General features: G+C 33.5%; 2 protein-coding genes and 2 long non-coding RNA genes across 5 annotated transcripts; 1 reads left to right on the top strand and 3 right to left on the bottom strand.

Annotated features, from left to right (window-relative positions):
• Nucleotides 1-1,101: 1,101 nt before the first annotated feature.
• On the top strand, nucleotides 1,102-3,680 carry LOC107447898 (uncharacterized). The gene is made up of 2 exons (XR_011636047.1): nucleotides 1,102-1,353; nucleotides 3,116-3,680. It is a non-coding gene; the product is annotated as an uncharacterized lncRNA (long non-coding RNA).
• A 5,390-nt stretch (nucleotides 3,681-9,070) lies between these two features.
• Nucleotides 9,071-16,740, bottom strand: LOC107447904 (uncharacterized). 2 transcript variants are annotated; one of them, XM_043052571.2, is made up of 3 exons: nucleotides 16,581-16,740; nucleotides 12,015-12,303; nucleotides 9,071-9,388 (listed from the first exon to the last, which is right to left on the bottom strand). In XM_043052571.2, the coding sequence occupies exons 2-3, from the start codon at nucleotides 12,273-12,275 to the stop codon at nucleotides 9,167-9,169; spliced, it is 483 nt and encodes a 160-aa protein (XP_042908505.1). In that variant the 5' UTR covers nucleotides 12,276-12,303; nucleotides 16,581-16,740; the 3' UTR covers nucleotides 9,071-9,166. The 2 variants fall into 2 exon arrangements, with proteins under 2 accessions (XP_042908505.1, XP_042908504.1); XM_043052570.1 differs by having other exon boundaries at nucleotides 16,559-16,584.
• A 3,592-nt stretch (nucleotides 16,741-20,332) lies between these two features.
• LOC139425070 (ice nucleation protein InaU-like) lies at nucleotides 20,333-21,045 on the bottom strand. The gene is made up of 2 exons (XM_071178101.1): nucleotides 21,042-21,045; nucleotides 20,333-20,688 (listed from the first exon to the last, which is right to left on the bottom strand). Exons 1-2 carry the CDS (start codon nucleotides 21,043-21,045, stop codon nucleotides 20,333-20,335), a joined length of 360 nt encoding a protein of 119 aa, XP_071034202.1.
• Nucleotides 21,046-23,090: 2,045 nt separating this feature from the next.
• Nucleotides 23,091-25,623, bottom strand: LOC107447902 (uncharacterized). The gene is made up of 2 exons (XR_001584585.2): nucleotides 25,539-25,623; nucleotides 23,091-23,474 (listed from the first exon to the last, which is right to left on the bottom strand). It is a non-coding gene; the product is annotated as an uncharacterized lncRNA (long non-coding RNA).

The following is a 25,623-nucleotide window of genomic DNA, read 5'->3' as shown; positions in this document are numbered from 1 at the left end:
AAAAACTTATTTTTTTAAGAATTGTTTTCATTCTCAACGTCCAATGTTCCTTTAACAGCGCAGTTGGAAAAAATGAAGACCCTCTGTCTTAGGCACAATTTACATTTTGAGCAAAAAGAAATTGATACCTTATTTGTAATGAAAATTATTTAATTGGTTACGATTTTAAAGTATTTGCAGAATTTTTATTACATCCAAGCTTTACATTTATATACCAAGTTGCCCCAAAAATATGAATACAGTCAAATATCTCGTAAAAATGTTCAATTATCAAAAATCTAAAAGCATAACTGGTGAAATACATCCTGAAGATACATTCAATGATACAAAACCAACCTCAATTCTAGGGTAGAGCAACGTTCAAATTCTTATGAATGCAAGGAGCGGCATGTGAAACCAATAAAATTCGAGAAGAACAGCACAAAAATATATTCAGGTTTACATGTGGGATTCGAACCCGCTACCTAACTATAACAAGGCGTTTGGCGGAATATCATTCGACCAGGGTGACCTCTTGATGTATGCTTATATTATAATGACAGAAGAGTCATAAGATATCTGATGAAGTTCCAAAACTCTATAGAGACAGAGGATAAGGTAGGCGTCCCTCTAGAGCTGCACAATGGGCTATTGGCGACGGTCTGAGAAACACCCTTGAGGAAGATCTGAAGACATGACATCGCAATTTTGATCCTCTGCAGAGGGGATGGCTCCCCTGCTTTGGTAGCCCGACAAACTGCGCGCGAAGTCGAGCACTTCACGGTAGAGCAGTTAAACCAGAACCGATACCGCACACCCTAGATCCCTACGCTGGCTGACCAAAGTGGTCACCCACCCGCTTACTGACCCGCAGGCAGTGATGCTTGACTTCATTGTTCTGTTGTTGTTGTTATTGTTGTTAATTTACGTCGCACTAGAGCTGCACAATGGGCTATTGGCGACGGTCTGGGAAACATCCCGGAGGATGATCCGAAGACATGCCATCACAATTTTGATCCTCTGCGGAGGGGATGGCACCCCCACACTGACCGCAGCCAGTGATGCTTGACTTCGGTGATCTGCTGGGAACCGTGTCTTAACGATCAGTCCACTGCGGGACACTTCATTGTTCTACTGGGAACTGTATCTTTACAAACATATCCATTTCGTAATGACAGAAGATAAAGGTGAGTCACATGGTCCTGTTTCTAATCATCAACTCAACTCAACTCAACCTGTTTAGCATTATTTTAGTTACATAATCAGTTACGATACCCAGCATTTTGAATCGAAGCATGTTTGAGTAATTGGTTTGGTTTCCTTTCTTGGTTTTCTCATTGCTGACTTCATATTTCTGTTGACTCAGTTGATAAGGTAATTTTTAATCATTTTCAGTTCTTATATTAAATTGAAGTGTTATTTTCAAGTTACAATTTAAAAAAAAAAACTTACTGTTTTCTTTTAAATTTCTAATGCTTTAGTATGTCTTACTTTTTTTGTCTTCATTCTTCTAACTTGCTAATTGAATTTTGGATCAAAATTGGTAAACAATCCCAGAATTGTATTTTTGGGAAATATTTTAAAAATTTTTATCCGATAAATAATAAGCGATTGCATTTTAAAAAACTGAAGTAACTGAGTTATTATCATGTAAAATAATTAGCAGCTTTAGAAATCGGTATTTTGTGTAATACATAATAATATTGCCTAAAATCTAACAATGATAAAGGAAAAATTAAACATCCAGCTGTAAATTTAACATAAAACAAATAATATGAATTTTAAAATTATCTTATTAGCCATTCAAAATTGCATGTTTTTTATCTTTAATTCTATTTTTAACTGGAATACAGTGGATTTTAATTCAAGCAGGCAAAATTAGAAATGGTATTAGTACTACAATTTAATTTTTTTCCCCTAGAAAGATTTAAAATTTTCCCCATATTAATTTTAAAAAATCAAATTCATTGGTGTCTAAACTCATTAAAAAATTCATAAACATTTTTTCATTCTGTTTGTCTACGTTTTACTGGTATTTATTGACAAGCAAATAAAATTTGCAGAGTCGCAGGCGCATATCTATGAAAATAAACATTGAAGTTTTTACCTAACCTAATATTGGTCGGAATTTTTTCAATACTAATATTAAATTCTTTTTTCAGCGGTAAGAAAACTATTGGAACTCTAATTGCTCCAGTTAGTCGGAAAATCGTCGTTACAAGATTAAAGTTTTACAAACACTAAAATAAGTTAATAAAATCGTATAGTAAATAACTAAGGATACATTTTCCTTCCTCCTGTTAAAAATATTAAAACTGGAGTACAGTTCGAAATGATTCTACAGCTGATAATGAAGCAGTCATTCATACTTTTGGTTAATTATCGCAAATAAAGCAGACTTAACATTCACTAATTTCCTCAATTATAAAAAAAAAAATATCGTGAATCGTATAAAACCTCGTGAATGTGCATTATAACCTTTTCCAGGCATTTTGCAGTTTTATCGGGATCTTTTTCGTAATTTGTTCTTCATCTCTGTATATAATTAAAATTATGCAAATTTAGTTTCAATACTGACCCTGGTACTTTGGTACTGAAACATACTGCCGTATGGAAAACCATAGTAACCAATGAGGGGAAGAGTGCAGAGAGAGAAAAGCTTAAGTTAAAACTTAAATTTTTGAGTCTAGTTAAAGCATAAATTTTTAAGATAAATCGAAGTTTAAAAACTGTTAGTAATAAATTTAGTTCTTAGTATTCTAAAAAGTAAATTGATTAGCATCTTCTACAGGTATAATCGAAATGAAAACAAAAAGCTCTGGAAGGGAAGCACCGTAAAAAAATGTTTAACAACACGGTTAAGTGGCTCAGTTGTTAAGGCACTCTTATTATAAAGAACTCAGGTTTGATCCCCGGTTGCGGCTTGAAACGTACCCAGCTTCAGATCGATGTGCATCCAAGATTGAAAGGTTGCATGTGTAAAATATTGGCAACATTGCCACTGTCAAGGCTTCGATGTCAAGCCTTCGAACCGCAATTTTCCATGACCTCCCTGGCCCTCAACGGGCTGTTGCTGTATACTTTTCCATTTCTTTTTTGTGAAAAAAAAACTCATTCTTGTGCTTTTTTTTTCTAGGATATTTCGCTAATTAAAATCTAAACAGCCATGGTTTTGAAAGATTTTGCATTTGCTGCTGCAACACTTTCTTCATATATTATCGCATTCCTCTTAGCTGCTACAGCAGCTGGTATAAAACATTCTGTTAATCGAATATTATGCGGTGTGTTTGCAGTTGTAACCTTTATTCTTGCAGTTGTCATTACTGCCGTTTGGTGCTGTTTAAATCCGAGAAATGCAAATGCTCAAAGGAACGCACTAGCGAATCATCCTCCTGACGCTCTTGCGAATCTTGCAGATGTCGCTCCTGGAAATCCTGTTCCGAATGCTCCTGTGAATCTAGTAGGTGTAGATTTTATTGGAAACGGAAATGCTGACGTAATGGCAGATGTCCCGAGAGTGCATCAACCAGCCGAAGATGAACCAGCTGAGGAGGATCAACCAGCTGAGTAGGGTCAACCATGAATTTACAAATTATATTAATTGAAATTTTAAGAAAAATGTAAATAGGATTGTATTTTAAAAACGCACATTTCACACAATTTCTGTATCTTTATTTTAATAAAAGCCATTTTTAGTTTTAGTTGAAGACTATCAAGCAAAACAGTTACTATATCAATCAAACTTTGAAGGTAAATTCCAAGGGCAATTAGCATCCACGAAGAGCAAAAGAAAAAATGATTTTGTAGGAGTCTTGTGTAAATGATACATAATTAAGATACTTACCTACAGTTTTAGATCACTTATTTAGCTGCATACACTAATTTGTAAAATACTTATTATTTAATCTCTCTGTATTAAAACATAAGAGTTAAACAGATATCAAGACTAAAAATGAGATGCTGGTAAGAAAATTATTTCATTCTAACTTGTCTACCTGCAACACAAAGTTGTTTTTTAAACTTACATTTAGGACTGTTTCATGAGACAATTGCGAGTGATGAATTGAAAACAATTAGCTGATTTAACTTCCTTCCAAAAACCAACTACAAATTGTTTTACTTCATTTTTTCCAGTTTTAAGGTCTGTGAGACGTCTTAACGTTACATTTTACTTTTCTACAAAAAAAAAAAAAAAAAAAAAAACCTACTTAAAAACCTGAAATTACAAAATTGTTTAAAAAATGTACAGGAAGTACGAAAGTGCAAGAATTGTTACTTGATAAACCTATAGTAAAAAATGCTGTGCAGACCACCATGATGTTCATAGAAATGATACTACAGAATTGAAATTTAACATATAGAAATGAAATTTTTATTCGAGAATATTTTAAAAATTCTAATTTGTTATTGCTTTTTTTAACAAGGTGAATTTTCGAACACCCTTTCCTGCTTTAAATGTCTATTTAAATATCGTTAAGGGAAGTTATCTAGATCATGATCTTTTTATAATCTCATTTTTGAGTTTTTATAGAAAGTAACTAAAAAAAAAAGATTGCTTATTGCCAAATTTAAAATTTATATTTTTAAAATTGCTCGATGGCTCTGCCCTCTGTTCGTTTCGCTCAACAACCCGCATCTTGGCCTTACAGTCATAATTTTTTTTATTTAAAAGTCTATATTTTACACAAAAACATTTGAAATTTTGCAAATGGAAATTCAAAATTATCCAATGTAACATTTTTTATATAATCGCATCGAAATCAATTACTCGGCTCAGAAAAATATCTAATTGAATGTTAAACACAATTTAAACCCAAGAATACAGAATGTGTAACATTTTACTCGTTGGAAAGAGTCATATCGTTATAACACTTTAAATGTTGTTCTTGTTTTCCGGTGGCGCCCTCTATGACCGACAATTCGGCTTCTACCCCATCCATATGTCACATCCGCTTAAAGAGAAGACCCATTCATGCATCGATACATTCGTCCACAGATCGTCCCGCAGTTGGACTGATCGTTAAGACACGGTTTCCAGCAGATCACCGAAGTCAAGCATCACGTCTGCGGTCAGTGTGCGGGTGGATAAGTCCACACAGGAATCGAGGGTGTGCGGTATTGATCCTCGTTAAACTATTCTACGCTAAAGTGCTCAACTTCGCGTGCAGGTCATCGGGTTACCGAAGAGGCGGTGCCATCCCCTCTGCAGAGGATTGAAATTGCGATGGCATGTCTTCGGATCATTCTCAGGATGTTTCCAAACAGTCGCTAATAGCTCATTGTTGCAGATCTAGTGCGACGTATAAACTACAAGTACAACTCGTCCACAGATCGTAATTTTGACCTGAATCAGAGAACGATCGATCTCCAATCCAGTACCCCTAGAGGTATTGATTTGCTATGGGAAAATGGATAACATTGTGACGAGACAGATTTAATGCGCACCAATCACCATTTACTCGTATAATAAACGTTTAATAACAATACCAAAACAATACAATAACAAACTTTGCATTGAAACCAATAGCAATAAAAAATTTGCATGACAATAACCTTATATAATTACTTAAATTTAAATAGGTGTTGACCTATCTTTTGAACTCTTGAATTAAGTTTTATGTTTTTAAAAATTTCGATATAAATGTTTAGATGTCAAATCATCTTTTCTCTTTCTCCTTTTTTTCCTTCTTTTTTTTTTGACCACCGATAAATAATTATTATTTCAAGGGAAAAAAGGGTTCCAAAAAGAGCCGAATGGTATTTCTATACTGCAAAATTAATAGCTAATAATTTTAGAACTAATTATCGAAATTAACTTTTTTAATCAGTCTTTTTTGAGCCGTGTTGGCTCAGGGAATAGAGCGCTTGCCTTCTACTGAGGTGGACTGGGTTCGAATCCCAACTATGACTGGTCGATACGAATCCTGCACCCATGAAATATCCTCAGTGGTGAACGGATCATAGGTTAGAACCCCCTTGCCATTTGGCTAATCGTGGGTGATTTTCCTCTTAACGTAACGTAAATGCTGGTTAGTTCTATCAAAAAGTCCTCCCCGAAGACAAATTACTCCCAGTACTTGATCCAGGAGTCCTCTTGTCTTCTGGATTGGGTTCAAAATTACGAGGCTACGTAGTTGAACATTGGTAGTTTTAAACATAAAATTGCTTCGATTGTTCAACGACGATGATAAAATAAAGTAAATAAGTAAATAATTGTGAAACCATGAAACTCTACATTATAAGATTTATTACTGCTCTTGCTTAAAATAATGAATATCTATATTAACCATCGCCATAAAAATTTGATTATGTAAAATTTTTAATTGACAGATTTTATAAAATGACTGTGGAAAAAAAAGAGAAACGATATGGTATGATTATATGCCTGAACCATATTTAAAATTAGTAGGCCTAAATTGGAAAGCTCGAATTTGCTATTTTTACGAGCATTATAAATTAAAATTAAAAGATGTTGAATCAAAAATCCAAATTATTCGATTCTGGAATTTTATTTTTCTAAGATCTATGTTTGTATTTTTAGAAAATATAGGGGCAAAAATCAGGAATATCAGAACAAAAAGCTAAAAATCAAAGCAAATAAGGATAAAATACTATTATATCAGAAATATCGGGATATAACTACAAACCCTACATTTCTGAGAAAATTATGTTTTCTTTGTAACCGTGGCCAATTATACTTCTATTCAATGATAAGACTATAATACCAAAAATAAAAAAAAATTACCCATTTACTGAAAGTTATCCTAATATGACAGTAATACACGTATTTTTCTACAGTTATCTTTGAATTATAAAACGGCGTTATATAGCCACAAGGACAGATGCACCCCCAAACAAATTTGTTCTAAAAAAGCCTTCTTTCATCATTTGATTTGACTTGAGTAGTAGTAGTAGTTGATTTACGTCGCACTAGAGCTGCACAATGGGCTATTGGCGACGGTCTGGGAAACATCCCTGTGGATGATCCAAAGACATGTCATCACAATTTTGATCCTCTGTAGAGGGGATGGCACCCCCGCTTCGGCAGCCCGACCCTGCATGCGAAGTCGAGCACTTTACGGTAGAACAGTTTAACGAGGGCCAATACCTCACACCCTCGGTCCTATGCAGATTAATCCAAGTGGTCACCCACCCGCACACTGACCACAGCCAGTGATGCTTGACTTCGGTGGTCTGCAGCGAAACGTGTCTTAACAACACCTCCTAGAAGAAGGAAGGCCTCAGCACGGATCAATTTAGAAGTCCGATGTGACGAAGTTAACTGCGCAGTTGATGAAAAATAAGAAAGATGTCATTTCGTTAAGGGTACTAAGCTGCGCAGTGGTTGAGAACGAAATATGTCATTACGTTTAAACTACTAAAGGATATTTATGGTAACCCGTGCTGAGGCCTGCTCTTATCTAGGAGGTGTTTGTCTTAACGAACTTGGTGGACTTGATAATTTTCATGATGTGAACACATGAAGATATTTTATTGAATCTATTTCTGGCTCTGGGAGGCTTGATTGATAATTAGCATTTTGCTGTTCGCTTATTTTGTCGTCTAGGCTTATACTGTTTTGCAATTAAAATATATAAAAATATCCCAACAGAAAAAAATGTTATTGTTGTTGTTAATTTACGCCGCACTAGAGCTGCACAGTGGTCTATTGGCGACGGTTTTGGAAAACATCCCGGAGGATGTTCCGATCACAATTTTGATCCTCTGCGGAGGGGATGGCACCCCCGCTTCGATAGCCCGACGAACTGCGCGCGAAGTCGAGCACTTTACGGTAGCACAGTTTAACGATGACCAATACCGCACACCCTCGGTCCCTACGCAGACTGATCCAAGTGGTCACCCACCCGCACACTGACCGCAGCCAGTGATGCTTGACTTCGGTGATCTGCTGGGAACCGTGTCTTAACGATCAGTTCACTGCGGGACTAGAAAAAAAAATGAAAATGGGGGAATTTGGGAATAGAAAAATTCTATTGTATGCATAATAAAAAAAAAAAGACACCAACCTTTTCTTTGTTTTACTTTATCTTCCAAAAAAAACTGTTTCAAAAATATCAGAAAATATTCTTAGAAAAATATCGAGATCTTACTATATCTTCCTGGTAACAAGCATGTAATATATTGTATCACATTTGGGACAATTTTATCACTCAAAATCATTTTTTCCGTTCTTATGTCTTTGCGAAATGATTGCCTATGTATAAATACAATTGAATTTATCCTTGCGGGTCAAAGTTTTTAATTACAAATAAAAATTATTAGAAATGTATGAATTTTGATTTAAGTAATTTTTTGGAAAATTTTATGTCATGAAAATATCTTATTTGAGTTTTGTGACTTTAGTATAATGACCAAAAAGTGAACAAATATATAAGAAAGTTTTGGGAAAGACCCGGTGGTGGTGAAAAACCGGGTACCTTTATTGCGAGAAGATAAATTTTGTTTTCTAGCCGACAAACTCTGAATGACACTTTATGAGTTAAGAAAAAAGGACTAGCCATATTGGTGCTATGTTCTTGATTTTACTTCAATAGTTTTCTAGTGTTAGTTGAGTTTCTTTCTCATTTGATTTCTTTTCTTCAAAATTTTAAAAAATGGCTTTGGTGTAAGAAAAGTTTTCAAATTCCGAATCCAAAATGTTTGAACATTACAGAAGTGCGTTTTATTACTTTTAATTTTAAAAAGCTAAATATTATCAGGTGAATAACATCAGTTTTCGAAAATTTTGTCAGTTGAAGTAAAATTGAACTGACTATTAAAATTCAAGCATTTTCTTTATCCTTTTCAGGTAATGAAATTAATAATTTTTTTAAAAAAAACTCTAAAACAGTCTTCGCCTGCAGTGTTTAAATTATGGATAGTTAATTATGGGTCGGGGTGCTTTCGTTGTCAAATCCGACGGTGAAACCAGAACGTGTTCCTTTTTATCACTGAATTCACTCAGTGCGTCAGAGCAAAGCAGGTCTTGAATCAGTGATTCGTGACTGCCCTTTAAGATATTTTCTTCAGCTTGGACTAATACTCAGTTTAGACTAATCAATGTGATTTGTCAAATAAATAGACTAGAAAATCTGAAAAATCTAGTTTAATAAACACTAAAACAAAACATTTGCATTCCTCATGAAAGTAAAGTCACTTTTTTCAGCAGACATCAAACATTTTAATTTCATGTTTGGACAGGACGAGCTTTCATGAATAGTACAAGTGAAACAGAACATATAAGATTTGAGACGGAAAATGCTTGTGCCATCCACTGAATCTCTTGAGCAGAAACAAAAGTAGAAGCTGCACCCATCACAACTGAGAAGGTTAAACAACTGAGGGAAAGACTTGTTAGTATGCTATTTAGCTGTCTCATTTCATCCGCGAACCACCAGTCACCAGTTTCCTATTGGAGAAAAAGAGGAAAGTTAAACAGTGATTGGTTCAATATAAGTGTTACCACTAAAGCTCGAAAGAAGCTAAAACGCAAATTGCTTAGGTAATCTGCAGCCTAGATATGGTAATCCATTAAAGCGTTTTCCAAATTTTACTAGGCTAATATGCGTATTAACGGTCCCCGTAATTTAAAATAAAGCAGCTTTGAGCGACTTGCTTCTTTTTTTTTTCAAGATTTTCTTCTTGGCTGCAATATTGTTTATACGAAGCTTTGAAAAAGTTTAAAAATTTAATTTCTAACAACCCCAGTTAATCTGAACATTACACACTATCTGTAAAATACCAGATATTTACACTTTCGCGGAAACTTAAGTAACAATTAACACACATCAAATGAATCAAATCAGGTTTATTTGGTATAAATCACAAGAGTTGTTTCTTAACTAGCTCAATCCATTTTTTAAAACAGAGGGGGGAAGACATTTGATCAGCTTTGGTCAATGTCGTGATCAGTTTTTCCTACAGTTAGATTTTCACATCAAGCTGTTCCTTAGCATTGTTTCCAAATCATTTCTTTACAGGTTTAAACTGGATAAGAGTACAATGTATTTTACCTAGATGGAAACAGTGTTTTACTTCAAAACGCTCTCTACTCATTACATTCCAAGCATTTGAATTTGAAGAAATAATTTTGAAGTAAAGAATTTAGAGATGTTGATTCTGTTGGGAAGGACTAACGGTTTCTATAATATTTTGCCATTGTGCTATTTCTTTAAAAGGTTACTCTTTATTTTACAAAATGCAAATTTTTGTAGTGCTCAAACTCCAAGCAAAATACGGAAGATAAACTCCAGATAGCAATTAAACTGCTATAAACTACATCTGCAGCAGAAACAAGAAAGAAAATTAAAAAGGGAGAGAGTCTCCAGAGAACCGCGTAGCTGCAAAACTAGCAAAACACTACAAACAAAAGAACGAAACAAAAGTTAAATAAATTCCTTCTTTGAGCTGAAGGAAAACAAAGTGAAAGCAAATCTTGTCATGAATGATAAATCCTAGTCCAACATTGTCCCTGATATATATAACAGATATACTCTGAACAGATACGAAAAACAGGCTTAACAGTCACAAAAACAGTCGTTGCAAATTCGCATCAGTTATGAGAACAGCAGATTATTTGCAAAAGAGCTTTTTCATTTGACGACAGAGTCTTTGAAAAACAGCCTTAAATGTTAAATTTACGATGCCTCATGAGTATACCAGCGGTTCCAATTTTTTGCCCCGTCTAAGTAATCCTAAATGATTGACAGAATCCCGAAAATAAATTTCATAATCCAAACAAGGGAACAGAATAAATAATTTTGAAAATTTTAATGTCATTTCAACGTTTTATCAATAGTCTTAAAACTGGATTTTATTTCAGACTGTTTAAGTAACTAGTCTGGAGTGTTAAGTAGTTCAGAATTTATTTTTGGTATATGAGTAAGTTGAAATGGAATTTTAAAAAAAGCTGGATTATGATTTCTGTTTAAATTAAAACTACGAACGTTGAATGAACTCAAATGTGGAAAATGGTTTTTCGAAGAAACGATTCTTTATTGTTGAATTTTGTTATTCTCTTTGAATTGAAAAGTTTGATTGAAAATATTAATACAAATTTTTTATAAATGCTAATCTTTTTCCTTAATTTATTACTTATATTTTCATTAGAAACTTTAGGAAATACTATTTGTTTGCAAAAATTTTGCTTAAATAATTATGAAAATATGACCCAAAATATTAAATAGTTGAGTAGTTATGTTGGTTGATTGGATATGAATATAATAAGAGGTTTAAGAATTAAAAACTGCTTTGAAAAAGAAAAGTGAACTCTCGGAATCCTTGCACGACCTATGACCCTTCCATGACACTTTAGGGTTCCGCGGAACTCCTTCTGGGAATCTCATGTGCAGAAAAGGGGTCCCTAACCTGTGGCACTCCTGTTTTAAAAGCAGTGGGTGGAATCAACCAAAAGCAATCTAAAACTCACATGTAGTTTCTGTGAGGGCGATAGTGAGAAAACAAACTATTTGCTGTAGAATGGGCAAGAATAATGTTTGAATAAAATTTTAAGTTTTTAAGTTCGTTTTTAAATGAATTATTTTTACTCAATTGAGAGTATTTTGTTTTATATATTGTTTTGTCATAAAATTTTCCATTAATTGCCAACGTCTAAGATCGTAATAATCCAAGCTTACGAATTTAGTAATGTTTTAATACTGTCTTTAGATTATCCCATATTTTTATCGTACTTTTTTTAGATACTGAGGATTTGTTAACTTTTTTTTTGCGGTAACATTGCAATGCTTTCGAGTCTTATAGCTAATCATGTTCGAATTTTAATTTTAATAAGTTTTTGATCATGAACACTTTTATTTCATTATTTTTTAAAGAGGATTCTAAAATTAAATATTAAACTACAAAACACTGGTTAAATTCAGTGTTATAAAGTTGTCACAGGAGTTCTCAAAAATCATAAAATATGCAAATTCTAAATTTGATTTAGATTAGGAACAAAGTTTAAAATGTGATCACATTGCGAAAGTCACTGGTCATGTCAAAAGTAACGTCATTGCAAAATTCTCTCGTTTTCTTACCTTTTCGGTTGGCTGTTCTGCTCTGGTGTCTTCACCTGGTGGCCCAGAAGCGGAATTTGTTTCACTTTTATCTGCATTTCCACCAACTGCTGTGATAAATATTCTGAAGAGATCAACGAAAACTATATTTGTAATAATGAATCCAACGAGGGCCATCCTTAGATGGATATCCTTCACCAAGACATATCCAAAAGTCCTCACAAGACAAATCAATGCAAAGGTAATTACAATGCCTTGGCATGTAAAGTAAGAGCGTACCATGCTTGTTCCAATTGCTTTGTGGTATCCTCTGGGGGGAAAAAACAAGTGTTAAATGGTTTTAGTGAGATTTAGTATTAACATGCAGCATCTACAGTGCTGTAAGCAACCTATTCTTATTGTGTATTACACTGAGGAACAATTTTTTTTCTGTTTTCCATTGCATGTGATTTTTTAACGTTTCCGATATTTTCACGTCACTTGTTTCAAGTTTAAAATCTGAAATCTGTTTCTCTCTCCAAACTTCGCTTTTTAAATGACATTGTCCATTAATTGTCGAAATGCACAAGTTTAAAAAAAAGTTATATATTGGGTTATATATATGGGCAAATGTTGCGACACACTTCTAGCGCAGATGAGGCACATCAGTCTCAAAAGTGCGTAGGAATACATGTTCGGAAATGTCGTCATAAGCCTCTAGCGGCGCTTCTCCATCATGAACTGTCTCTTTGTGTACTTCTCAACAGGTCATAAAAAGGAAGCGATCCTAGCCGCACACGATGACATTTCCAAGCATAAGCTTTCTGTGCTATTTTGATCCCGTTTATGTGTTCTAACTCTCCTAGAAGTATGTCGCGACCTTTATACGACTCCGTGTTATAAATAACATTTTTTAAAATTTCTGCATTTCCATAGAAAAATAGACTAAAAATGTCCTTTTAAAACAAATCTAAAGTTTAAAAAAAATTCAGATTTGTAATCCCCCCACACCCGAGTGAGGCAAGATGAAGCATTTGTGTCAATACAATAAACAATTTACTCCCCAGTGTTAGTCATTAGTCTTGCATTTATTCTGCGCAAGATAGTGCAGAATATATGAGAAACTGCAGTACTTAATCTTTATTTACATAAAAACTGATGACTAAATTTGTAGTTAGTTCACCGTAAGAATACTGATAAACTATATTACAGTACAATAATACTTGAATAATATGCTATTTTCATAGCTGGTGAGAGTTTACAAAAGTTACTCATGCCTGTTAGGTAAAGTTTAGCTTATCTTTAGCCAGCACTATGTTTTATTCTAAAAATGGCTCTAAACGTTAAAATGGAGGAAAGCCACGGCTTTGAAAACATGAAGAGTTTATGGCCTTATTTGTTTTTAATATTTAATAACTTATCCTAATGCTAGATTATCCGCTCTCATGAAAATTTGCAAAAACTGAGAATAAGGCATTAATTTTGATAATTTTCATCTAGGTGGAAAAATGCCGTCAAATTGGCGATTTTTATAAAGTTTCATAACTCTTAAAATATTATGGATATTTGTCTACTCTAAAGTCCAGATAATTCTTCGCAGCAAAATGGGCTCTAGTTTAAAATTATAGCTTTGCTACAAATGTAAGACAATTAAACTATGGCCTTTTTATTTCTCTTGGTGATAGTTTCAAATAACCATGTTAAGGAAGTTCATGTTAGGGGCTCATGTTGACCCGTTAGCGAATTTTTAGAATCTTAACTCTTTCTGGAGTTAAAACATCTTACGTTGAATGCATTATATTTCGGATTGAGTCATAAATGGATCATTCATTGTAAAAGTAAAATATATCCTTGCAAATGAATAATGAAAAAACTAGTTTTTTTCACACATGTAAGAAAAATATACAGTCACTGTTATTTTCCATTTGATCTCAAAACAGTTGTCGTTTCAGCCCTTATATAAAGAAAGATTTAACTACATTCAAGTAAAAAATACATTTTAAAAATATTGAGTTGCGAAAATTTTTACAATGAATGACACTTGAACCGTGATGGCTCAGGGGACAGAGCGTTCGCCTTCCAATCAGGTGAATCGGGGTCGAAGCCCAGCGATGGTTGACTGATACGAATTCCACATCTGGATTGTACCAACCAGTACTGACGTGAAATATCCTCAGTGGTAAATGGATCATGAGTTAGACTCCCCATGCAGTCAGACTAACAGTGGGAGGTTGTCGTGGTCTTCCATGTAACGCAAATGCGGTTTAGTTCCATCAAAAAGTCCTCCACGAAGGGAAATTTCCCCTAATACTGGTTCCCTTGTCTTCTGGATTGGGTTCAAAATGACAAGGCTACGGAGTTGAACATTAGCAGTCGTGAACTCAAAAATTGGGTCGGCTGTTCAGTGACGGTTGTAAAATAAAATAAAAAATGAAAGACTCATAAAATCTTCAGAAAGTATGCTGAAATAAATTGCTCCACAAATTAAGCTGAATTAATAACAAAATTAATTTGGACTTTAAATTATGAGGAGGTAGTTTCTTCCTCGGGAAATTAAATTACATTTGTTAAAAATGAAAGTTTATTGTAATTGGGTAAGGAGCTACAACAGAAAAGATTACCGAATTGAATATCCTGAAAAAATAATAATTACGCCTCAATGGCATGACCAGGCATCCCAATCAGAGAACCTGTTTATGGAACTGCTTACATTATTCATTCCAAAAGAAAAGAATTATTTTACACACTACTTTATGATTTGTATTTCTTCATTTTTAATTAAAAGCCGTAATTATATGCTCTTAAACTTATCACACACATTAACATTTTGGTATCATTTAATTAAATAATTGCAAGAAAGAAATAAGTTCACTAGAAACTAACAACCCATTTCACAGCTTTTCACAATAATCTTATATGAAACAATATGTTAGTTTTGACGGGAGTTCACTACGATGTAGTGTTTACTATATCTCGTGTTCATTATGGCGGAGTTAGACTGTATTAACAAAGTAATAAACATGAATGAAAATTAATTGGGTTAACAAGAAGCATTTTTACGAAGTAATTTCAAAATCATGTAATCCCATAATTCTTAGATTTTTTTAAAACACATTTGGCATATTTGCTATGTTTGTTAAAATCTTGAAGAATGAATAGATATATAGATATTTTACAGTAGTTTGATTAAATATAGAAGGTAAACAAATCCTGCTTGTTTAGAGTTCTTACATGCCCTTTATAAGCTTCCATAACTTAAATCATAACTTACGAGCCCTGCCTAATAGTGCTGACTAATTTCCATCGTTTTCTGACTTTTGCAATCAGAATTTATTTTTCTTTATGGAAAATGTAACGAATTTTCCATCTTTTTGGCCACCTAGAGTTTTCAAATATTTACTTCATGTTTCATGATAGATTATTTTTGTATATATTTTTACCGTTTTGTATAATTTTCTGTTGCAATTAGAAATTCCAACTAGCAAGAGTAAAACCCATATTTTTTTACACAGACAATCGCATACAGACAGAAAAATTAATACAAATAATAAATAATGAAATTGTACCAAATTATATTGAACAATAGGTTACTAAAAGTCATACTGAAAGTAAATACAAGCGTTCATATTTTTTGACAGTCATAAATAGAACGGTAGTCAATTTATCGTTACATTAAGACAAAATTGTTCGAAATTGTGCCCACTCTCAGGGTATTTTAAATGCTCAAGTTTTAACTGAAGTTCCAATCCAGATACCAATAAACGTTACAATTATTTCTCCCATGATGTAAGCAAAACTTATCGCCAATCGAAATTACGACCATTTTATAGCAAAAACTCTCGAACACGAACAAAAAGAAAATCAATTTAATAATTACTTTCTTCACTTGAATAAAAAGGAAGAACTATGTTTGATATTTTGTCAGATTTAAAACAAAAAACTTATTTCGTATCACTAGTATAATAAACTTCATCTCCAAAACTTCAATTATCTCTTTAAAACTTAGAATATAACTAGACTTAGAATATAATGCTACCTATATAATTTTTTTTTTAAATTTCGTTCCAACTTAACTTTTCTCGCATCTCCTTAGCCTAAGTGAAAAAAAGAACGGAGATTTTAAAATATTTTTTTCGATGACATAGTTAGATGCCTAAAAGCAAACAAAACTCATCGAAAAGTTTCTGACAGAGTAAAGATGGAGGTTAGCAACAAATTTATTTATGCTACTGAAAAAAGTTAAAAAACGTAATTACAAGAATAAATTTGAAAACGATAAAAAAAACGTATACTTTTTAAAGAATATTTTAAGTTATTTAAAGCATACCTTTTTTTTAAAAAAAATTAATAACCGCAAAATTAGAAACTAATTCAATTAAAAACATATTCGCAGAAGTTTAACGATTTAAAAAAAAAGTTTAATTTAAAACTTGAAAATATGGAGACTTTAAAAGTCTAATGAAAATTTTAAAACACAAATTAATGTGATAATAGTTTAAATTTTTAAATGGTAAGCAATTTCTTATCTTAATAAATAATGGGTAAGACTGTCTAAAAATAATTTTACTTTAAGACTTAAAACGTACATATAATGCATAAGATCATTACCTTCTTATTATCTATCTAATCTCCGGAAGCGAGAGAGCAGCGCGACTGAGATTGAATTTTGTAATTAATACAAAGTAGCCGGTCTTATCAATACTACCAGATTAGTGCGACAAGCTCTGTGCGTAAGCTTATAGCTCTGTATTTCCATTAACGAGGTTCATGGTTGGGACTAGATAAACAAAACTATGTCGTTGTTGTAGTTGTAGTTCATTTACGCTGCACTACAGCTACGCAATGGGCTATTGGCGACGCAAAGTCGAGCACTTTACTGTAGAACAGTTTAACGAGGATCCATATCGCGCACCCTCGATCTCCACGCTGACTGATCCAAGCGGTCACCCACCTGCACACTGACCGCAGCCAGTAATACTTGACTTCGGTGATATGCTGGGAACCGCGTCTTAACGATGGGTCCACTGCGGGACACAAAACTATGTATTGTTTAGACGTAGAGAGTGGTGAGATTAAACTATGTTGAGTTGTTTAGATGAAGAAGATACGCGTTTTGAGATTAAGTTTGAATTGACGGGATCGCTCGTCAAACGCTCTGTAGCGTGGGCTGTGGAGGTTGCGGGTTCGAATCACATTGTATCTTTGCACTGCCATTCTCTGAATTATACTATCTTTCTTCTTTACAGTGGCTCATAAGCCGTTCTTACGTAATTGAGCTCAGAAATCTGCATGAATTCGGACTAATAAATAAATTTGGATTGTTGTTGTTAATTTACGTCGCACTAAAGCTGCACAATGGGCTATTGGCGACGGTCTGGGAAACATTCCGGAGGATGATCCAAAGACATGCCATCACAATTTTGATCCTCTGCGGAGGGGATGGCAATCCCGCTTCGGTAGTTCAACGACCTGCGCGCGAAGTCGAGCACTTTACGGTAGCACAGTTTAACGAGGACCAATACCGCACACCCTCGGTCCCTACGCAGACTGATCCAAGTGGTCACCCGCCCGCACAGTCACCGTAGCCAGTGATGCTTGACTTTGGTGATCTGCTGGGAACCGTGTCTTAACGATCAGTCCACTGCGGGTCATATTTGGATTGAGCAAGGCCTAATAAGTTGTGATTTTTTGATTTATGTATTTAATCGCATACGTATGTTAGGCATGTGCGCTCAATGCAAAGGAGTCTCATGAGTCGTTCTGTTATTTATTTATTTATATCAGGCTGGTGTGCTCAGAATACGGCTTAGAAGCACACTTGTCATGTTGAAGTGGTAGTACTAATACTTTATATACGTCGCACTAGAGCTGCACAATGACTATTGGTGATGGTCTTGGAAACGTCCCTGAGGATGATCCGAAGAAGTGACGTCACGATTTCGATCCTCTGCAGAGGGGATGGCTCCTCCTCTATGATAGCCTGATGACCAGTACGCAAAGTCGAGTTTTTTACGGTTTACGAATTTTAACTACGGCCCTTAACACCTTCAGTCTCTTCGGAAGCTGATGAAATTGATCTCTCACCCACTCACTGATCTCTGCCAGTGATGTTTGACTTGGGTGTTCTGTTGGGGACCCTGTCTTTACGATCATCCCAACTCTAAAACATATTGCTTTATTGAAATTACATACATTTGCAGGCTTGTGTTCGACATTTAGACTTATAAACCTTTGTCAAATGTGAATAAATTGAGGAATAAATGGCACATTAAGTTAAAAGAGATCATCACAAAGATACACCCAGGATTATAGTGGTATTCGAACTCACTATTTCGAAGCTACAGAGCGTTTTCAGAATGGTGGGACTTACCACTGATTGTAATTTTGTGTTGCTTTTCTCCCATTTGCGCTATCTATTCTTCTACTTGAGAAGAATTTTCAAACTGTTCTTTGAATTGAACACACAAACCTGCTTATGCATACAAAGAAAGAAATAGATAAATCAATAGATACAAAAATAGACTTATGATGCTTAAAGAAGCACAACACAAAGATACAACAAAAAAGGTTATGGGATTTATTATTTGTGGAAATCAAATCCGCTACCTCCACGCCAGAGAGTTAACTTTCATCCACTCCTGATATACATGACCTAAAAGAAATTTGGATATGGTCAAATATCTCTCGAAATATCCTTCGAATCGAAAATAGATTCTTTCAAGGTGTTTTTTAAAAGCTATCCAATGATACCAAACTCGATCTTGAACACCCTTTGAGAGTGAAGTGGGGGACAATTTTGAAAGCTCTACAGGGTAACAAAAAAGTATAGGGATCACTTTTGTGACTATCTACCACTAAAGTTTTAAAACATTTTTACATATATAGCTTACTGATCTAAAGCTCTGCTATTAGACTTTCAATTGCAATACTATTTCATAAAGTCACAAAAATGCATTTGAAGAAATTTGACAAAAAGCTAATTGGTCAAGTACAAGCCTTTTTAGAACTTCGCTGGAGCCACAGGATTATACAAACCCATTTTAAAAAGTATTGCGATTTCACCAAGCCATATCAGTCGCATTAAGAATTCAAAACCCGGGTCGATGCAAAATAATGCAAAACCAAAAAGAAGTGGACGGCCAAGCAAATTGAAGAAGTCAGATTTGCAGAAGCTTGATAAGATGACATCAAAACCGGATCCACCAACTCAGGCAAGCATGGCTAAAGCTCCTAACGTGAGTCAGCAAGTTGTAAGCTATCAACTAAAACAAAAGTTGAAGAAAAAATGCCATGAAAAACCTAAATGTCGTCATTTAAGTGAGAGATCGGTGCAGATTAGAAGGCAACGTTCATGGCCCCTCTGCAAGCTTCTCCGTAAGGACAGATGGCGAAAGTTCATTACAACTGATGAAGCTTGGATCTATCTATATGATACCAATGCTAAATCTGAAGTTCAATACCTTAGTCGCGGGCAGAACAGGCGAGACTTGACACCATCAACCACGATGCTTCATCCCAAAGGCGTAATGGTTTGGATGGGCATATCCGCCCATGGTGTGACCAAACCTCGGTTTGTGAAACCTGGGGCCAAAATAAATTCTGAGTATTATATAAAGAAGATATTAAAGCCCTTTCTTAAGGATGATTACCGCAGATTGCACTCTAATGGTGATGCTGTGTTCCATCAGGACTCGCCCCATCGCATGCATCTAAGGTCACCCAGAAATTCCTAACAGATCAGCAAGTGCAATTCCTGAGACCAGAACAATGGATTCTAAACAGTCCTGATGCTGCACCATGCGACTATTTCCTATGGGGACATCTGAAAAACAAAATGAATAAGCGAAGAATTTCTGCATTGAGAGGCCTTCAAAGAGCTATTAGAGAAGAGGTGAAGAAAATCCCCCAGGAAATCATTTTGCGGGCTTTAAAATCATTTCCGAAGCGTTTTAGACAAATCTATTATGCCGGTGGTCACCATAATGAGAAGCATCGCTGAATTTATGTAACAAATTTTGGAAATATAAACATTCAAAATTGATCCCTATATTTTTTTGTTACCCTGTAAATATCATCCCTTATCTTCTATTGTAAATTCGAATAGAATTCGATCTATAATTTTCGGTTGTCATTAGACTTATAATATTGGTTCATTTGAAGATTGAATCCACGATCATCGCTTTGTTAGCACAACACTGTTATCTATTAACCTAATTTATCGTACATGCAGCCAATGGATACCGGTTCCAATATAGGAATTTGTTCCGTCATGGATGTCAGATTGAAATACTAAGTAACCTTAAGGAAAAAAGAGTTTTTAAAAAAAGAAGGTATAAACTTTGAGTCTGATTCAATCGAATTCAGTCACTGTTATTACCTTCAATCATTCCACTCTTAATATCTTTAGTCAATCTACTATTATTGCCTTTAGATAATCTACTCTTATTGCCTTTAGTCAATCTACTCCGATTGCCTTTTGTCAAACTATTCTTATTACCTTTAATCAATCTACTCTTATTGCCTTTAGATAATCTACTCTTATTGTCTTTAGTCAATCTACTCTTATTACCTTTAGTCAATCTACTCCGATTGCCTTTAGTCAAACTATTCTTATTACCTTTAATCAATCTACTCTTATTGCCTTTAGATAATCTACTCTTATTGTCTTTAGTCAATCTACTCTTATTGCCCTTAGTCAATCTACAATATATACCACCTAATTTGTAAAAAAAGTATCTCGTTGCATCAATATTATAGATCCGTGTTTGTCAAAGACGTCAATTTTTACAACTTTGAGGAAGATTTTTTTCCCCCTTTAGTAGGAAAAACTATGCTTCAATGCTTTATTCTCTGTTCAATCCATTTAGTTCAAAACGGTTTTCTTTTATTACAAATAATTTAAATATTCGCAAGTTCTGATTAAAAAAAATATGTTTTCTAGTTCTTTTGAAATTCTGGAAATGTGTGCTCAGTAATCAATTCATTTGTTTTATCACTAACACTAGCAAATATTTTACGCAAACGTGCAATTGGGAGTTTTATTTCAGCTCTTGAGCAACAAAAACTCACCCATTGTTAAATTCGTGAAAATAAAATAATATTTTTTATCGAGATCGGAAGTTTTGAAAATGCTATTGTTCGATTTTTCAAAGCTTTAATTTTTTGTAGAACTAAAAAAAGTAGGTTACCTATTTTATGCGATTCCTGATTCAGATCACGAAGTTAAATATTTTTTACTCAACATTACGATTTTCATTTTTCAAAACCAAATATTCATTTCTTTTTTTAACCAATTAAGGACCCCGAACATTTACCCAAAACTTATTTTTTCGGCATGAATTATTTTTTCCTATTAATTCTATCAACGATTGCACAAAATGAGCATTCGTTTAAAAAAGTATATTTTTTTGCTATGTTTTTAGTAACTCGCTTTCGTGTCGTTGAGGATAAAATATTTATATTAAAAATCGAACCACTTTCAATGATCTCATCTAGAGTTTTAAATGACAACTCTGATTTTAATCTTTTACTAACCACAGTAACCAAAATTTATTTTTATCTTACAGCCGTCGTTGAACAGCCCAATATAGGGTTTAAGACTACTAATGTTAAACTCNCAATTAGCAACATACATCCAAACATCGATGAGATAATTAGAAACTTGCAGCCACATACATCTCATTAAAGGGCAATTTACTGATTTTTGTGTTAAACAAAAAGTATTTTCTTAAAATTATAAATAAAATTAATATGAGTCAAATATAATGATGTTTTTATTCGATGAAACGAAAGAAATGCGCGAAATATACATCGTATTTGTGAACATTTATCTCTAGGGGTCGCCAAAATTTTTTTCTCTACAAAAGGGGTCGCAGTCGAAGAAAGTTTGCGCACCACTGCCCTAAGCCACCACGACTCACCAAAATTTCTAAAAAATAATAATAATGAACATTCAATATTAATGAGTCATTATTAATGTAATGAAGGGAGAAATGAAACTTATCTCCTATCACAATCTAGTCCACTTTCCTATCAATTAGGCTGGAATTTCAACTGAGACTCTGTGACAAATAATAGTAAAAGCTTCTGTCAATTCAGATCATCAAAAACAAAATTTGTATAACTATTTTTACCTCCAAAAAGAATTAGTTTATTAAATTTAAACTAGCGTTGGACTAGCTAAAGCGCTCCAATGTCAATTGAAGTTTTGTGTCTGTTCCAAATAAAAGTTTCCAGACTAGAATAAACACAATTTTTCTATGAAATTTCTTCTACCAAATGGAAAATGAAGTTAAGTTTTGCCTATTTAATAAAATTACTTGCTTACAATGAACTCTCTGGTGTTCCAACACTTTAATATTATATATAATATTAAAATATTACAACACATGGGACATTAGATATTTATTATTAAAGACTAAGTCTGGCAGGGATTCCTCGTGTTCGCAAAACGGGTGTTAATCCGAAAATTTACAAACTGCATCAAACATTTCGATATATATTAAATCCATAATTGTCTAATGCAGGTTTTCCATTGTTGACGGTGCAATTATAATGTAGTTCTACGATGCATTTTAAGATAAAGTTGTTTAAATCCGCGTCTACTCTTCTTAACAGTTTTAAAATTATTTTTTTCGAAAATTACATTTATATACTACTATAAATTACAATTAAAATAGATTCGTTGAATAATTAAGTACTTAACGATCAGCTTCATGCACAATGTGATGTATGCAAAAGTTATTTTTAATATATATCCGTCCGTTTGGTAAGCGAAAATACTAAATGACTGTTGTTGACTTGAATTTGTTATAACAATATATTTTTAAATGTTATATTTTTAAAATATTTAGGAAAAATCGCTTATGTTCACTTTTAGATCTGAATAACATCACAAGGAAAATTTTTGGACGTGGAGACAAACGTAAGCGAACAGTTTTGTTTTCAGTACAGCTGCGAACAGGGAGAAAGCTTAAAATATTAACCCGCCTAGTAGTTAATATTTTAAGCAGTTACTATTTTAAATAACGGTAAAGCATTATATAATTTTAAACATATTAGAATATCAGGATTTGTTTTACATTGTGTGGATGCTCACTAAATTGACATTTCTAAACATGCAGAAAAATTGAAGTTTATTCACGATAATACAAAAAGGTTAAAACCTTAAAAGCTGACACATTTCAAATAAAAGCAGATTGCTACTCAAACTCATGAGTTGAAAATTAAAAAGTTTCATTGGCTAACTTAATTTTCCAGAGGTGCTGCAGGAACATTATCTTGTCCGTCATCTTGTGGTGCAACAAACTTTGAAAACAGAACACCACCAAGAACCCCCACAACAACACTACCCATGATGGCCAGTTTTGACTTTGTATCTGGTATGAGATGCCATGAAGCAGCCATGGCAGCAGCAAATATAGAAGAACTGATGACAATTCTAACAGCCCTTTCTGCCATGTTCTCAATGTCTGGTTAGTCTCTTGTTTTGCCGTACGTTTTCTAGAAAGGAAAAAAAAATTAACGAACGAATAAGTAAATAGAACAGGAAGAGATTTACAATTTTCTACACATTTTCCTACATATAGTTACTATTGTTTCGGTAAATTTTGCTACTACCCCTCGCTATTCCAATTTCTTACTGAAAACGTACAGGCGTGGGAAAAGCAAGATTTGCCGAAACCATAACCCAGAGGGGAAGTACAGAGTGGAGAAATTTCGAAACTATTTAAGACTTTCGATTTTAAAGAAGAATAATTAATGACAATTACTTTAGGATGAGTTATAAATTAGCTTAAGAATAAAGTTGCAAATTGATTTTTATAAAAAAAAACTTTATATTTATAAACCATAATTAACCGAAATGGCATTACAAATAAATTACTTCCAATATAATTAAAAGTAATTATAACCGATTATAAGCTTATTTCATGATAATTTTAGCAGCAATTGCAATTAATATTTTTTACAGTATTGATAGCAAGCAATGATTTAGATTATGAGTCGTTTTGATTATGTAGTCTTCGTGGTTACAGATAGCTTTTAAGAATCAGCGACATCACCCATTCATACGTTAATATCTGTGCTTACGAAATATCTTTGTATCTGTAATCCAAATATCAGGACACTAGCCTAAGTGGTCATAAAGTTATAAGGGAGACACAGACAGGCATTTTTTTAAAATTATAAATGAAAAATTTCATCCGAAAACCGAAATACGGGTGTTCAGGTAGACAGTCAAGTTCAAAAATCAGTATCAAGGCAAAATGTCAGTTCGCCAAATAAAAAAGATCTACTATATGTGAACATTCTAATAACACCATTCATCGACGTAATTGAGAGAAGAAATATAGTGATAAAAATTCATCCCCAACCATGTCTTAAGCCAAATCTTAAATTAGCAAGAATAAAAGAGGGAACAAAAAAAAAAAAAATCACATTTTATATGGCAACAAATGGTTGTAGTTCAGTGATGAGAAATCAAAATGGAACTGTGATGGTCCGGACAGCTGGAATAATATTGGCATGAACTTCAAAAAGAATTAAGAATCGTCAGCATGCATCAAGAAGACAAACTCTGGCAACGCTTTGATTTAAATGGAAAGATAACCCTGTATTTGTTGAAGGAAAGACTGACATCTAAAATAAAGCAACATGTACCGAGGAAACATATTTTCCCTTTTAAAGACCTCATGGCATGAACTGATTACATATTTCAACGAGAAGATTCCTAGATACCTATTTTACGTTCGACAAAAAGTGGCTTTCTCAACAAAATGTTCAGGTGAGAGATCATGTTCTGACCAGAGACCAGACCAAAATAGAATAAGAACGTTTGAGGCACTTTTTCCCGTCAGCTACATGAAAATGGTAAACAATATAGCACTGTTAACGAACTTCAAAATACTATTGAGAAAATATAGTCTTTCTAAGCAAACACAAAAGAAGCTATTTAATGGGAAAAAAATTTCAAGGTTAAAAATAATGGGAGATATGGTTTAAAAATTATCCTTTAAGTTTATTGGTCCCAATGTCACTTGTTAAGTCTTATTAAAATCTTCAATTACGAATATGCATGCGATTGAAGCATACAGTGAAGGAAACATATTATAATATTTCTGTTTTATAGTTTCATTATTGGATAAAACAGTTAATCATGTTGCTAATAGTACAGAAGTATGTTATAAATTAACTATCAAAACTTCGTTTGAAATAGAACTGTGAAAAAATGCAAATTTCCAAAATATACAGTATTAATACTTTATTTCTTTAAAAAAAACTTTACTTTTTATACTAATGTTAAATAAACTACAAAGTATTAATAAAATAATTTGAAATAGCTACAAATTATGTAGTAAAATTAGTTATCTTATTTAAACACACTCCATTAGAAACATAAAAGCTTTTGATTTAATTCGTTTACCGCAAAGTCATAATAACAGATGACAAAAACGATTATTTTTTCTCTTTATCCTTATAACTCTACATTTTATAAAATATTTTTAAAAAAGCATGAAATTAAACACAGATTTATACATAAATACAAAATATGTTGCAGAATTTTACCTTATATTGTCTGTCGAAACAAGTGTTGAAATTAGCTATGATAATGCAATCGAATTTACTGTTGATGATGATGTGGGGGGGGGAT

Source organism: Parasteatoda tepidariorum, chromosome 2 (assembly GCF_043381705.1).
Source record: "Parasteatoda tepidariorum isolate YZ-2023 chromosome 2, CAS_Ptep_4.0, whole genome shotgun sequence".
NCBI lineage: Eukaryota > Metazoa > Arthropoda > Arachnida > Araneae > Theridiidae > Parasteatoda > Parasteatoda tepidariorum.
This window is presented reverse-complemented; position numbering and strand designations above follow the sequence as displayed.